Source organism: Archocentrus centrarchus, chromosome 21 (genome assembly GCF_007364275.1).
Source record: "Archocentrus centrarchus isolate MPI-CPG fArcCen1 chromosome 21, fArcCen1, whole genome shotgun sequence".
Taxonomy (NCBI): Eukaryota; Metazoa; Chordata; class Actinopteri; order Cichliformes; family Cichlidae; genus Archocentrus; species Archocentrus centrarchus.
Window position 1 is genome coordinate 27626142 of NC_044366.1, and position 14921 is coordinate 27641062.

General features: G+C 40.2%; 1 protein-coding gene across 2 annotated transcripts in view; it reads right to left on the reverse strand.

The window, feature by feature from the left end:
• adcy5 (adenylate cyclase 5) overlaps window positions 1-14921 on the reverse strand; it is an 88204-nt gene that overhangs the window by 34159 nt on the left and 39124 nt on the right. For both annotated transcript variants that reach the window (XM_030757715.1, XM_030757714.1), the window contains exons 2-4: window positions 12083-12232; window positions 11044-11165; window positions 1323-1434 (exon numbers count right to left, since the gene is read on the reverse strand). In XM_030757715.1, the coding sequence (XP_030613575.1) occupies window positions 1323-1434; window positions 11044-11165; window positions 12083-12232 (384 nt within the window). The remainder of the gene's footprint in view (window positions 1-1322; window positions 1435-11043; window positions 11166-12082; window positions 12233-14921) is intronic.

Below are 14921 nucleotides of genomic sequence, written 5' to 3' on the forward strand. Positions count from 1 at the left end.
CCCCTTGTCTCCTTGAAGAGTAATTAATAGAAGGTCCACACTGATGGCAAAGCAGAAATGATTTCTGGGGTCACAGGAGGAGAGAGGAAGTAGTTAGCAGAATGAAATTTAACCCAGGATCCAAATAAGCCATGTTTTGTTAGTGTCTGATGTATTTATCGGCCCGGCCCTCCGTCTGTATTTTGCATTTTTTATTCTTTGCATTTTGCTTAGATTGAGACTTTTCTGGCACACAACCTTTTGGTCAGCGTGCAGGGTACAAAGGCAGGACCGTTTCAATGTCCAGATTACACGGATATCCACAGCTTCCCTCTCTCTGTGCTGTTTGTACACAAAGACCTGCAGGTCAGTGTCTGTTTCAAAGGTGAGCATGAGCTACGCACACAAACAGATGACAGAGGTCGCAGCAGACAAGACGAAGCTGCATTCACACAAAAATCAGGCGCTGAGGCCTGCTGTGGTTAACACTGCTCCCCCTCATCATTCGCTCACTAGCCTCCTTGACCCTCCACCGGGGAGGAGGGACCACATTTGAATGTTGTATTTACAAAAAGTAACCAAGGCCTGCTGCATATTTTGTCTTTGAAACATCAAAAAATGAAAAATTAAGTATGCTAAAACATAGTCTTAAGGAGCTTCAGTTATTTATGATATGTGTCCTTCTATTAATTGTACTTTGAAGAAACAAGGAGCGATGAGCGGATGCCCATCAGAGCTCTTTTATCTGGTGATGACATCGGCTGCTTTTACACTCATTTTCAGTCCAATCCTTAAACCTGACCATTTTCAGGAATGTTGTTTTTGTTTTTTACACTGGCCTATCATAACCCATGAGATCAACCAGTGTTGTGTCTACACATAACAGACAACTTGTTAAAGATCCAGTTTTAAATTGTATCTTTAGGCACTATGTTACTATCAGCCTGTCATGAAAACACATTTGTTTCCATTTCTTTAGTTGAACCTATGAAAAAGGCCAAAGATATCACAGTCTGACAGGCATAATACAGTATTTTTGGTATGTCTCAGCATGCTGTGCAGCGTGTTCTTAGAAAAGAAACTGAGGAAAGTAGACGAGTGGGTGATAAAAGAAGTGCAACACTGACTCTGAAGAAGACACCTGGATGAAAGACGACACGTTTGTCCCACTGAAAACGCTACATCCAGATGAACAGATTCAACTTTCTGGGACTTTATATACCACACTTCCATGTATGTTTGCACATGTTTGCTGCAGCTATTTGTCATTTTCCTAACAACATGTGGTGACTCGAGACTTTTGGACAGCACTGTACATGTACATGCAAGTGATGCATCCTTACCGCTGCCAACTTGTCAAAGCGGGCGAACAGTTCATTGAGAGTCATCACCAACTCCTGTGCTGTGCACTGGGATGCCAGACTGGTGAAACCCTCAATGTCTGCAAATAAGATGCTGCAGAAACACAAAGACAAGAGAAACAGAATTCATTCAGAAAAGTCTTTTTCTCATTCCCTGAATTCCCAGTGTGCTGACAATCCTTTTGCCTGAAGAACGAGATACTGTATGCTGACAAAAGGGAGCACAGGGTATCAATAACTACTTGCTTCCACACACCTGCGATGCACTTCACCCGACAGAATATTTCTGCAAACCAGTTAGCATTGTGGGTAAGCATGGATTGTAAAGGCTTGCAGTGGGGCATCAAGCAACTTTATGAGATTATAAATGTATACTAAATTCAGCGGTCAAGATTGAGGCTTGAAACAGCAATGAAATACAAAAAGATCAACAGGAGTATGCCTGTTCAGATACATGTAGCCCTGGAAAGGATAGTTTTAGCTGCCTCTACACATGTGATTTCAATAAATTCTAGTTGTTGGAACACGCGGACAAATTCAGAGGACCACTGGGAATCAAATCTCTGTGACACCAGCGGCACAGAGATTTTCAAGAGACCAAAAGATCCAAAGGGACACATGCCTTCACGGCAATCAGCACTGAGGGAATAGATTATCCCCAAAACAACTGTGCAACTCCATGTTTGGTTTCTAGCTCAGATCAGCGTGCTCTGAATTCAAACCTTCTGAGCCTACATGTTCCAGCCACAGCCCAGTGAGTATTTGGGTTAAATGGCAACAGTAAAATGCCCGTAGGTGTGAACATGTGTGGGATCAGTTATCTCTCTGAAGGCGTCGGCCGTGTTCAGTGTATACCACACCTCTAGTCAAATGTCAGCTGTGACTCTGAAAAGGATAGGCCGATGATAGACGGAAAGCAGTTTCACTGACAGATGTCACCGAGCAAGCTTCTGTCACAACTCTGTTTCACTATAACTCTGGGTCAATAGCATCAGTCTTTTATGTGTTATAAATAGCCGGTGGACAACAACTGAGCTGTCTGTCACTGCGGTAAAAGGTACTATATGATTAGACTATGATTAGATATACAAAAACAACATTATAAAATCTTTTCATGACAAGTTTTGAGACTATTATAATAAAAAGGCACTGTTGCCACTAAAATGCTCTTTAAAAGTACACTGTGTTGACTTAGATTCAATTAAAACAGTGACCTGATGGTGACAGCTGTTGTTTTTACTGAATTTACAAAGAAATGCAATACAAAGAGTTTTAATGAAGAAAAAAAAAAAGGAATTGAAAGAGATAGAGGTGAGAGATTTAACAACTCTGGTCAAGATGTACCTTGGAGCCACTGATGCAGATGAAAGGTGTAAGACTGTGACTGAGGGGGCTTTGCACAGGCATGTTCAATACAATGCCTGTAATCTGGAATTTAAATGAAGTCCGGGCACAAGAGAGAGAGAGAGAGAGCATCTAATACATGTTGAGTAACTCTGAGCTTGTGAAAAGTTAGCTGGGAACAAGGTAAGCTGATACAGCAAAGGCCTTCCCGTGATTGAGGCATTTACTCTACTGACACTGGCACAACAGCAGGGCTGATGATCTCAGCAGGCTGAGTCACTGAAAGAAACAAGGACAAAGAGGTAGAGGCAGTAATAGGCTCGGCTTTAGCCTTGGGAGACAGTCAGATTGGCCTCACGTAAAAGCTTCTGAATGGCTGACGTTGTTCTGTGAAACATCATAACGCACACAGAGTCGCACTTCACACCTGACATTTCTTTCTTCTGTGATGTCCTCATGGGGTGAAGCATGTGATGAACTTCATTAGTCAAACTCAGGAGGGAAGCTCATGCCTCGTATGTTGCAAAACACACAATAGTGCTTAGCGGGATTTTTCTTGCAGCAACAGCAGCTGTAACAAACCCTCATTCGTGCTTGTCTTCTTTGGGGACCTCATTGTCAAATAAACCTAAGAAAAAAAAGCCTCATCTACCTGCTGCAGTTTTCTAGTTCAGTCTCATTAATTATGAACTGATCTGCAAACAAAAATGAGGCTGTCAGCATGAATGATTTTTGGTGTATAAACTAGCTTGTAAACAACTCTGTGTATTTTTTAAAGCTTTTATTCTGATGTAAGTTATTTTATAACATGATGAAATGTTATAGTTTTTTTTTTTTTTTAAAAGTCATGTAATAAAGGAAGGCCCAATCTAACTGTTACAAATGTGATTAAAATGTGGTATGACAAAATAGTCAAATATGGCATAACAAGTTTATCACTACAGAAAGAGACGATGCTAGACTGAAATTTAAGTTACTATTTCCTTTGAAGAATTAATAAATCAATAAATTTATTATGAATGTTTATGTAAGTATCTACAGCTGGGCAGTTTAATAAAAGCACAACAGCAGCAGCCCACACTAACTAGAGTCCTAGAAACACCTGTTTGCATAATGCTGACAAGCGCCTGTTGAAGAGAAGACATCATATTTTGCATATTTTATAATCTGTTTACATCCTCTTTGTCAGGGAGTTCAGGACTCAGTTTCCAAATCTTCGTTCCCGAGTAGAGGACTGGAAAACAACTTGTGCTGTAACCCACAGATGGACAGTGAATAAATGCCTCAGATTAACCCTATAAATAATTAGAACATATGTAAGTATACTATAATGAAAAGGTACTGCTGTAACAAATGCACAGAGGCTAAAGGAGCACTGGAGTACAGACCCTGACCCTGAAAGCTGTTTCTACAGACTTCCATCCATAAATTTAAATGCCAAAAAAGGGGGTAGATTCTAGTGGTAAATGGGATTTTTTAAAGAATTTTTTTAACTCCATCTTGCTAACATATTTCCATGTGTTTTATAGAACATATTCTAATGTAAACTTAAGTTTATTTATTTTATGAAAGCAATCACTTTATTGTAACTTTAAAGTACACCAAATTCAGGGATGAAGTTCCTTATTTTTGGAAATAAAGAGCCAGCACTTGTTAAATAGTCTTCCATGTCTACTAAATTCATGGAGTTTTAACAGTATGTAAAAAAGGTGTTGCCCACTCTTTCTATATGAAACAGTGCACTTGTCATTGTTTTGAATTTCCCTTTCAGGTTTTTCTTCTTCTTTCCTTTCTTAACGCAATCATATTGTTTATGAGTTAAGCCTTTTTGGCTTTGATATGAGCGCAGTCACGTACAAGTTAATATAATGTCTACAGCAATCTGATATCCAGCTGTGTAAGAAGACCTTAGGCAAGAAGCATTGTCATTGTTTCACTTTATGAGAAGCAGATTTAATGACTTCCCCGACTCTGTAGAAGCGGCTTTTCAAACTCAGAACCTCCGGGAAGGAGAAGAGAATGCTATAAATAAACAAAGGTTTCAGACCAAACAAGCTCACATGAATCTCACAGGGTGAGTGCCTGTTACACAGGCAAAAGAACATGGTGTGTTTGTACAGTATGTCAAGGCTGGCCATGTGGTTGCTTTGAGGTGAGCGTATTTTGGGCATGTGAAATTAATTTTGTCTAAGTGTTATTTTTTTTTTTCCAGGGTTCACAGGCTACCTTTTTCTCTTGACTGCTCATGTGTCAAGAGCATTAACATGTTCTAATGAACCCAGGCTCCAGAATTCCTAAATTTACTCAATTTGGGTCTTAGGCTGCAAAGGATTAAGAGTTCCCACTCTGGGGTACACATTTCTGAGAATAATTGATTGCTTTCGGTGAGCTGTTGCATGGGAGGTTGGAGTGAAACCAGACACTTGACCGATGTGTCTGAACTCAGAACAGGTCTATCTAGTTGGGTAGTGATGGTAGAAGAGGAATGAAAGAGGGAAAATGTGGGATGGACGAGAGAAAGGCAGGAAAGTACGACACATGCTACAGAAAGAAGAAGCTGTTTTCATTTTTTAAGTGTCAAGTTAGAACAGTGAGATCTATATAATAAAAGAGGAGACTGTTATTTCCATCTGCAGTAATTTGAATTAAGTGGCCCTCCCCTTCCTTCTACAAGCATACGTGGAAAGAGGTGAGGAGAGAAGCAGCAAAGTTGCCACTGTAGAAAAAGGGCAACCATCACTGACAGCAGGCATGACATTGATTAAGTCTGACACAGTATGAAAGGAAAAGCTGAGGTAAACCTTTGATTGGATTTAACTTAAGATGCATGTAATATAATCACTAAACCTGTGTATAATTTAGAGATCTTATCAAACGCACTAGATGCTACAGCCTCAAAGAGGACTTTTTTTTTTTAATTTAGCATCTTAGAAAAAACTAAACAAAGCTGCACTGTCCTCCTTTACAGGATTAAAGGCAATAATTTTACTAAGTGATAAGCACACGGACATGAAAGGATCCAAAATTATATTCTGTAAAAGAAGAATCAGTTCCTTTGGTTTCAGGTCAGTTCACTTTTCTTTAGGTCATTAAGAGCACCTGCTGGGATTAGTGCAACGCTAACTGAGGACAACAAATAACACAGATTACCTGATTTTAAAATGAGAGATGAATTTACGGAATCCTAAGAAACACACAAAATACATATAACACATATAAATATGTGCATCGGTTAGCTTATTTGCTCATGTGTTAATAACTAATAAATGAGAAATAAGCTGTGCAGGCTTCACAGAAACAATAAATTCTGCATGCATACTATACATTCTGCATGTGCCACATGCCAGGTTTGTTAAAATCCCTCACTCATGACCGCACTCTGTAAAATGAATTATTTTCCCTTATTTATTACTGGACACTAAAACAGCTCTTATATAATGTAGTTGGTGTACAGACAGACATTAAAGCTGTAAAGTCTGGAGTGAACTGGGTTAAGACTCTGGATTTGGCTGGCACTGTTATAGGATGTAAAATAGTATGTTAGGTTTGGATTTGACTGCGTGGTGGGATTTCATTGTGAAAACTTATAAGATTTGGGGGGAAAAAAAAAAAACCAACAGCTCAGCCCCTTCAGTGCTTTCCGTCTCATCTGGCTCACTGCTTCTCTGTTTTTGTCTCTTACTTTTCCCCCCCAATCTCCTTTATCAACTTTTCCTCCGATCCACAATTTCCCTAATTTCCTTTTTTGCTTTTCTCCCCTTTTTTTTGCAAATGATACATTTTCATTATTAAACATCATTAAAGTCTTTTTTGTTTGTTTTTATTAAAGACAGTGAACACCAAATGATCTGCATGTTGTATGCTGCATACAACATGCAGTATTGCTACTTGTTCACAAAAGATACATTATCTGATCAGGCATGGCCCCGGCAGCATCACCAGAACCACCTTATGTAAGACGTTCTTAACCAAAACTGCTGTTCAGTTTTAATTCTTCCATTTAAGTCAATTAGAATCTGTAGAACAGTAAGGCCAGTTTCTCTAACTATTCAATGTTCTTTCCATGTCTTTATCTTCAGACTGTCGCTGGCCTATGTAATAGTATTTAGAGCTCCACTGATCTGTCTGAGAATCTCTCTCATACATTTAAAGGGCAACCTGGAAGCATCAAAACATGTACTTGTAAATTTGTATTTTATTGTGTATATTAAGTGTTGGTTTTGCTTGTTTTAATGCTATGCAATTAACATTTATTGTTGTTATTACTGTAAGACGTCTACCCCAGAGCTCTCTTACATAACCCCTTAGTCAGTGCACATCGGTGCTAAAAGCCAGAGGATAGTACTTTACTTCAGGGGAAGTAAAGTGGCAGCAGTACATGAGCTGTCCTCTTCCCTTCAGCAACACGGTGAAGAAAGAAAAAGTTTCAGGTAACATAAGGACCGCCATGACAGAACCTCCTGCAGCCAACAGTCGGGTGGAGGGCAGGGAATGGATCCATAGCCCTTCTGCTTCCAGCCATTAAAGTACTATTTGCTGGAAGTGGGAACCTTCAACCAAACCAACTATTATTTAAAAACTTTAGTGCTTTAACCAAAGTTAAAATGTGGATATGACTACAAAATGTTTTACTCAAACGTTATTTATTGTGACAACTAATAAAAATGAACTTGCCTGCTTCTGGAAATTTGCTGATGAAGACCTGACTTTGTCTTCACAGTACTTAAGGTTAAAAGCAGCCCCGCAGTGTAGCGCAGCAGCCAGAGGCACCCCCACAAGGACCCGACTCTTCACTGTCTTCCATCTGCTAATTGTGTTTAGTGAAGCCTAGCTGGAGGCACCACTGCTTGAAATTAGTCGAACCTGTAGCCATGTTTTCCCCACATGCAGTACCAATCTGCTACCTTTGGTTAGGTAGCTGCAGTTCAGCCTGAAATGGTACAAATGTGTAACCTAAACTATCAGAAACTATTTGCATGCTTGTGTTGGATGTAGGGATGTAATTATATGCCTTTCACAGTCCATTAACTGAACTGCTACCCTTTGTTTTTGAATTCTCAGGATGGACAGATAGGTAGAAGCTCTGCAGAGTCTAATGCTACTCTACAGCAGCAATAAGCTCCGAACCCAAAGCGACTTCCTCTTCACCTCACTGCCTCCTGCTGTTTTCCCTCTTGCTCTTTAGTGGTAGCAGTGGGAGCTGTCACTTCTCTTCCTGTTGTTACTCGGCCGCTCAGCAGAGCCCCCAATTACCAGAAACCACTGCCCGCTGCCCAACAAGCCAGGTCACACTTGGTTAGCTCGACAGTAACTTTACACTCATGACCACAGAGAGGACTTAGCCAAGCTTAGCAGTTGCTAATGTGCAGCATGCTCCCCGGTGGGCCACATAAAAATCTACATCAGGAAACTAAATCTCTGTCTTCATTTTCTCCTGCTTTGGGCCTCTGGTTTTGAATATTTGTAATTACATAAAGGATACCTTCTTCACAGGTAAGCATGAGTTAGAGGATGCAGAATTTAGCAAATGTTCAAGCACTGTAATGAACATATACACTGTAAATTATAGTGTTTTTCTTGATGTTTGCCACTTTCAAGTGTGGTTTTGCTTGACTGATGCCGTGGCATAAAGCTGACCGATACATCTACGTAAGTACATCTGCAACATGGACATTTTTTTTTTTTTTTGCCTGCATCCTTGGTCAAAAAATTATCCACATCCTTACAGACTGAACTCTTTAGTTTCAGCAAAATAAAAGGATAATTCTCAATAACGATCACATTAGTGGTGATAAAAAGACTTTTGTTTACTAGAGCACAAGTACGTGACCTGATGCTCCAACCCGTGAGGTCTCACAGGGACACATCAAAGTGATAAAGCACTTCAATAACACCTATTATTTATGGAGGTTTGGGCTGCCACCTGACTCTAACAGCTACAGGGAACAAAACTCGGTTTGATACCCAGGCTGCTGTTGCCACACAAGCAGACACACACATGCACACACACAAACACACACACACACGGAGAGAGAGAGAAAAAAAAGGAGAGTCTTGTTTCCATCACCTCAGAGGCATTATACAGATGTACATTAATTTCATGCAGACTTACCTTACCTGACTCTAACACCAACTATAAGCATCAGACCAGATACTGAATTGTGATGATTTTAGTCCCCAAACAGAGTGCAGAGCTCTGAAGTTTAACTGATGACACATGTAAGCTACATCCCCGCAATGTGGTTACACTTACACAAACACACTACATTAGATGTAGTGTTTTCTTACTCCACAAGGTGGTGCCAAACCTAACTTCAGTTTCCAACTGCACTGTCCTACACAGTGTATGTGTTCACAGGTAATAGAGCAAAGGACAAAAACTGCATCCCTGAATCTAAACAAACTGCAGTCCGTGGCTGTTAACAGCAGACTAAAACTGGTCAAAGCTTTGCCCTGAAAGAGGTATAAAGAGAACGATCCACAAGGCCATTCATTTCTGAGGAACACGAGTTCAGTACATAAAATCCTCATCAAGCCCTGCAACAGGCTGGTGTACCTGTCCAAGGTGTACAGCTGGGATAAGCTCCAGCATCCCTGCAACCCTGAAAAGGATAAGTGGAAGAGAATGGATGGATGGATGTAAATCCAAATCAAATGCAACACATCTGTCTAAAAGCTAATAAAACATCTATGTGGGCCGAGGTCACCGGGTGAGAGGGCTGAGTCTGACCTCAGATCACCCACCAGTGTATGGACAGAGGGCGTTAAATACTGTAAAAAAAAATTCTAAGAGAAAAAAATAGGTTCAATGAAGCAGGTAAGCTCAATCACGCGGTATAAAAACTGTTAACAACTGCTGATGATAGTTACGATGATAGTCATTTGTCACACAAATGCTGAAGATGATGAAGTGGATGTCAAACTGCTCCTGGTAGTCACTGCTGGTTTTCTAATAGCCTTCAGACAGTTTTGTTCTTTAATTTGAGTTTGTTACTTTGAGAGTAACAAACTCAAAGCTGTGCTGCATGAACTATTTTTAACATGCTGCATGTTCTTCTGTCTCTTCAGAAATTAAAAATAAATACCTAGAGTACTCTGGATCAGATGTAAATTTCTTATCCTGGTTCTTATAAACCAATTTACGCCCTGCTGAGTGCATCAGCCATCGTGACCACCACCACAAACAAGTCTGTTTTTCTCTCCGTGCTATAAGCATGGAGGAAGCATTGCTTAAAGTTCCGAACACACTGTTTAAATTATTGAAAGAATCAAATGTTCGGCTCTAATTTGATGTCGATTCTTCAAACACGTAATCATAACATTACATGTTTAAGTTCTATCACACTGTACATTGGGGATGTCAAACATAAAGCATGCTCATAATCTGTTTTATTCATGGATGGTGCATTTTTGCAGTGGTTTTACTGGCCTGCTCTGAGCTGTTTGTGGCCTATGAAATGAGTTTGATGCCCCTGCCCCGCATGGATCCTGTACATAGAGGCAGGTGAAAAATATCATGTGAAAATAGCATACAGCTCGTTGCCATGGCGGCACATGGTCTGCACCCCCCCCCCCCCCCCCCCCTCCTCTTCTGCCGCTGTCTGTGAGTGGGCTGCACCGCTCAGGATTAACCTGGATTAAACGGCCATTTATTCAACACTTCTGCTGCAACTTCTAAACATGTGTTTTACAGTGTGTAAATTACATGTTAATTGTACATAGTTGCTGCTCCCTGCATCTCTACCTCCTCCGCATATAAAAAAATAGTTTGAACATCCACAGCTATCGAGCATGGACCAGGAGATGAAGTTATGTTCAGAGGCTGCTAAACTAAAGCTACAATAACACCCACATCTGGACATTTTGTTTTCTCAACTGTGCTGAGATACTTCAAATCGGTCCATTAATCACTGAAATGTGGTTTGATTTCAAGTTAAATGTTACACCATTATTTTGGGATTCCACTGGATTTCGCACTGGTTTGGGTTGTTTTTAAGTTTCTCGCAATAATCAACGCAACAGAAAGTCTCCCCACAGTGATTACAAAAAGGCTCTTCTGATAAAGACTCACCAGATGCTGCCTGAAACCCAGAAAAGAACATAAAGAAAATTGTACATTAAACGCCAATATAATATTAATTGTTCCCCATGAGGATTGTTTGTGTGGAGGTGTTGAGAAAATGTGTTATTTATAACAGCTTCAACCTCCTGCTTCCGCCTCATGCAAAGGGACTTATGTAAATATGTAGTCTAAAGCTCTCTGAGTGGTCAGTAAGACGAGGAAAAAGCCATAAAAATCCCACTCCAGTCCGTCATCCAATCGGCTCCTCCCACGTGACAGAGCAGCCCCTGGTGTTACCTGACGTTGTCGTGCTTTTGGATGTAGATCTTGTGAAACATCATGTCTTCCTGCTTAGCGTTTATGTCAGCTTTCATCTCCATGGCAACGTGGCGAGGAAGTACTGAGAGCAGCAGACGTTCCTGCAGGACACAGAGGAGCAGTGAGTTCACAGGACAAGTAAGTGTGTTAATAGATGAAGATTGTAGCCATCTGAGGGGAGGCAGAGTGACTAACACATGTGAATAATGGTAACGGGGGGGGAAAAAAACTCTTTAATTTGACCTTGACTGCAATTAGCTACTGCGAATCTCAAAGCTATTTAGAAAGCGCTGCGTAAAAGCTCCACAACCTGTCAGTGCCTTAGTGTGGGCTGGGAATAATTATTTAGAACCATTTTAAAACTGGACAAAAAAAATGATATAAATTTGAATTTAAAATCATAAACTTAGAGCCTAAGCTGTATAAACATGACTTGAAAATATTCCACTATTCTTCCTCGCCCTGGAGCTCAACTCCTTTCCTTTTCCTTTTTTTTTTAAAATCACTTAAATCTTTTTAATCTCTTTGAACCACACACTTTTTTATCAGCCCAGCATTGCTGTTTAATGGTGGTTGGCAAAAAAAACCCCAAAAAAACTGTAGGTGCATTAGGCACTGCAAGGAGCAGGTAAACAATGGGGAAAAAACACTATATTTTATGACAAGAAATAATCACTGAAACTGCTTGATTTTGTTGTTAATATTGTGACCATCCCTACACTCTTTGTGAATACAGCTCCTGTCTACTGTTGCTTCTTTGATATAGTGATATAAATGTGTACTCTCTATATAAATTGTGGTGTTTTCCCCTGCTGTCAAAAGAACATTCCACTGCATAGACTTTTCAAGCTATCTTTCAAGCTTATCAGGAATGAGTTTATTTTCAATAAATGGGTTTTCATTGAAATATTCCTTCAGTGGAAAAGTTAACTTGATTTAATCCCTAACGTCAGGTATTTTTTGGGGGGGAGTCCTACATCTCCATCTTTTGTCACTGGAGCTTTGTGCTCTCTCTCACCTGCTGCTGATTTTCCCTCTGGGAGTGGAGGCGAGCCTGGATGCATTCCCTGGTCTCCTGAAAGGCCTGCCTCTGGGAGCCCTCGGCGGGGTAATGGGTGCACACTCCCACAATGTTGGTGCAGGAAAAGATCAGCACGTTGGACACTATCTGTGGAAGAAGGTGGGAGTGAGTACAGGCCTCCATGTGAGCCAGAGGTGAAACGCTCATACTGCTCAAATGTGAAGACTTCGGTTTAAAACTCGCAGAGGACGTTTACTTAAAGCTGGTTCTTGACCAATCAATCAAGAACATAAGAAAATGATCCTCCTATTTCTTTTTTTTTTTAACTACGTGAACATGATGAACTTGAGTCTTTGTAACACAAAATGAGCACTGAAACACAAAATATATCAAAATGTACAGAATAAATGCGTGTGTTACGTCTGTTCATCGGGTCTGGGCCAAACTTTGATGCAGTGATGTGACAGCAGTGTTTCTTCATTGCATCTTTGTGTCATTCATTAGCAGCCTGGCAGTAACTTGCATCTGAGACTGCTCGTTCTGCTTGCTTCAATGGCCAAAAAGAGAAAGATACACAGTGCTAAGCTCACTGGGACACAACATGTATGCAGGTGTTATTAATATTATGATAAACTGTTGTGAATCTGCACCTGGCCCAGACTTCTTAAAAAGGAAGAAAAACAGCACTAACAGATGGAGGGAACTGTGCACAAAGAGAGGCGCGATCCACACAAATTTACACTACGACTGTAAACTGAAACTGCAAAATGAAAAATGAAGGGAAAATATGTTACAGTGCTTTAGAGCTTTATTTCTCAAGTGATAGCTGCTGACAGCAGTGCAGGAAACACAACACTGAACACTTAAGACTGGAGACAGACACAATATCCCTTCAAAAACTGTGAGTTTGAATTCATTTCAGACAGCAGATTAAAGGCATTTTACTCCACTTCAATGCCCTGCCATTGCAGCTACTGTGGATAACCTATATTTCTTATATTTGCATTTAAATCTATATTTGAGCTCAAACAACATGCACATGATTGGACAGTCACCAGAATATTAATTGGTGGATATTTGGAGAATGCAATAAATGCAAAACGTCTCAGTATAAATTCTTGACTTATGACCAAAAATGGCCTCGTGAGGCTACAGTGGCCTTGGACTATCGAATTTTTATCATTTCTTTGAATCCAAGTGAATGCTGTACCCAATCCAGAAGAAATTCCCTCAAGGCAGGACAGACCGACGGACAAACAAAAAAGACATTTGGATAAACTGTCGGCTCTTTTCTGACCATTTATTGACCTAATGTAGCTAAATATAGTTATGATGCTAATAAAAGGCTGCGGAGGGGTAGAATGGAAAGCAATGATAACGAGAAACTGAACTATATGCATGTATAACTGATTAAACCTTTTAGATAGCAACAGCACAGGAAATTACAATTTCAACCATTTAACTCAAGACAAACTTTTTACAGAACAATTTAGTGCCTCTTCTGTAGAGTCTGAATGAAAATGAAAAGTACAGTACAGGATATTTAGAGACATAATTGCCTTGACAAAGGTAGAAACTGATGTATATTTTCCAGCTCTGCAGTTGTTTTCCCTCTAACTAAGAGTAAAGGCACTCTTTGTTTCCACGAGCTCCACTTGTGCACCACCCTCTCCTAAGGCGGCGCTGAGGTGTGTCACCCCCCCCCCTTTTTTTTTTTTTTACTTTGACACATGATCCATAAGAATATCCATCGAAAACCCTGACAAAATGCTGGCCTTCCGATTAAAAGATTCACCAGAGCCCTGGCCAACTCACATGATCCCAGTGTGAATGTTTGCAAGTGCATGCATGTGATGAGACAGATAATCAGTGTGTTTATCGATGACACTGCACTGATACGGTGTGTGTGTGTGTGTGTGTGGGGGGGGGGACAACAGTTTCCAAAGCCACCATTATAAAGAGCAAAAAGTAATTGGCTGTTCTAAACCTAGAACTGTGCTCAATGTCGAAAACCACAAGCAAGAGTTAACACTGCAGTTAACTCTTGCTAACAGTGTTAACAGGAGTTAACACGGCCTCTGTGCAGGGGAGATCTGCAAAACCTCAGCTTATATATGATTATCAAACAAATACTACAACATCCTTCTGAGAAAACCCAAAACATTTTTCAGGAACCTGGTTTACAGCTGGGTCTCTGCACCCTGGTTTCTTAAACATCACATACAACTTCAATCTGGTTTCTGTAATTGGGAAAGGAAGTTAGAGACACCTGGCATGTCATTACTTGGAAATGACTAACTGGGCTTTTTGATTATGTGGGGATAAAGACTTCATATCTTTTGCAAGACAAAAGGAAATTTGAGATAAGAAAGTAAAACTGAGCCTCTTCAATATGACTCTTTGTAGCATGAAGATACATTTTCACTGTGAGGAACAACTGTCCTCTCTACAAAATCCATCCTTTCAGCAGGCTCCCAACTTACTCACACACAAACACTGACAGGTGTGTTTAATGCAGTCAGCAATAAAGAAGCAGCATATTATATCTCTACTGAAGCTAAAACAAGTAATGAGTAAAGTAAGGGACACAGAGACACTGATTATTATTCACATGCTGCATTTAAATGCAGACTTACTATAGTGGCACACTGTCCAATTTTGTTTCAGGTATACATGTAAATGTACTGACTACATAAGTTAGTAGAAAAGAGGCGACTCAGGAGAGAGGGCTGGACGTCTGTGGGAAAACCCATTTTGAAGTATGCTTGCATGCCTGTGCCTTACGAAAACCTGATTTTATTTTATTTACAGAAAAAAAGGGATCGCCGAGTTTCAT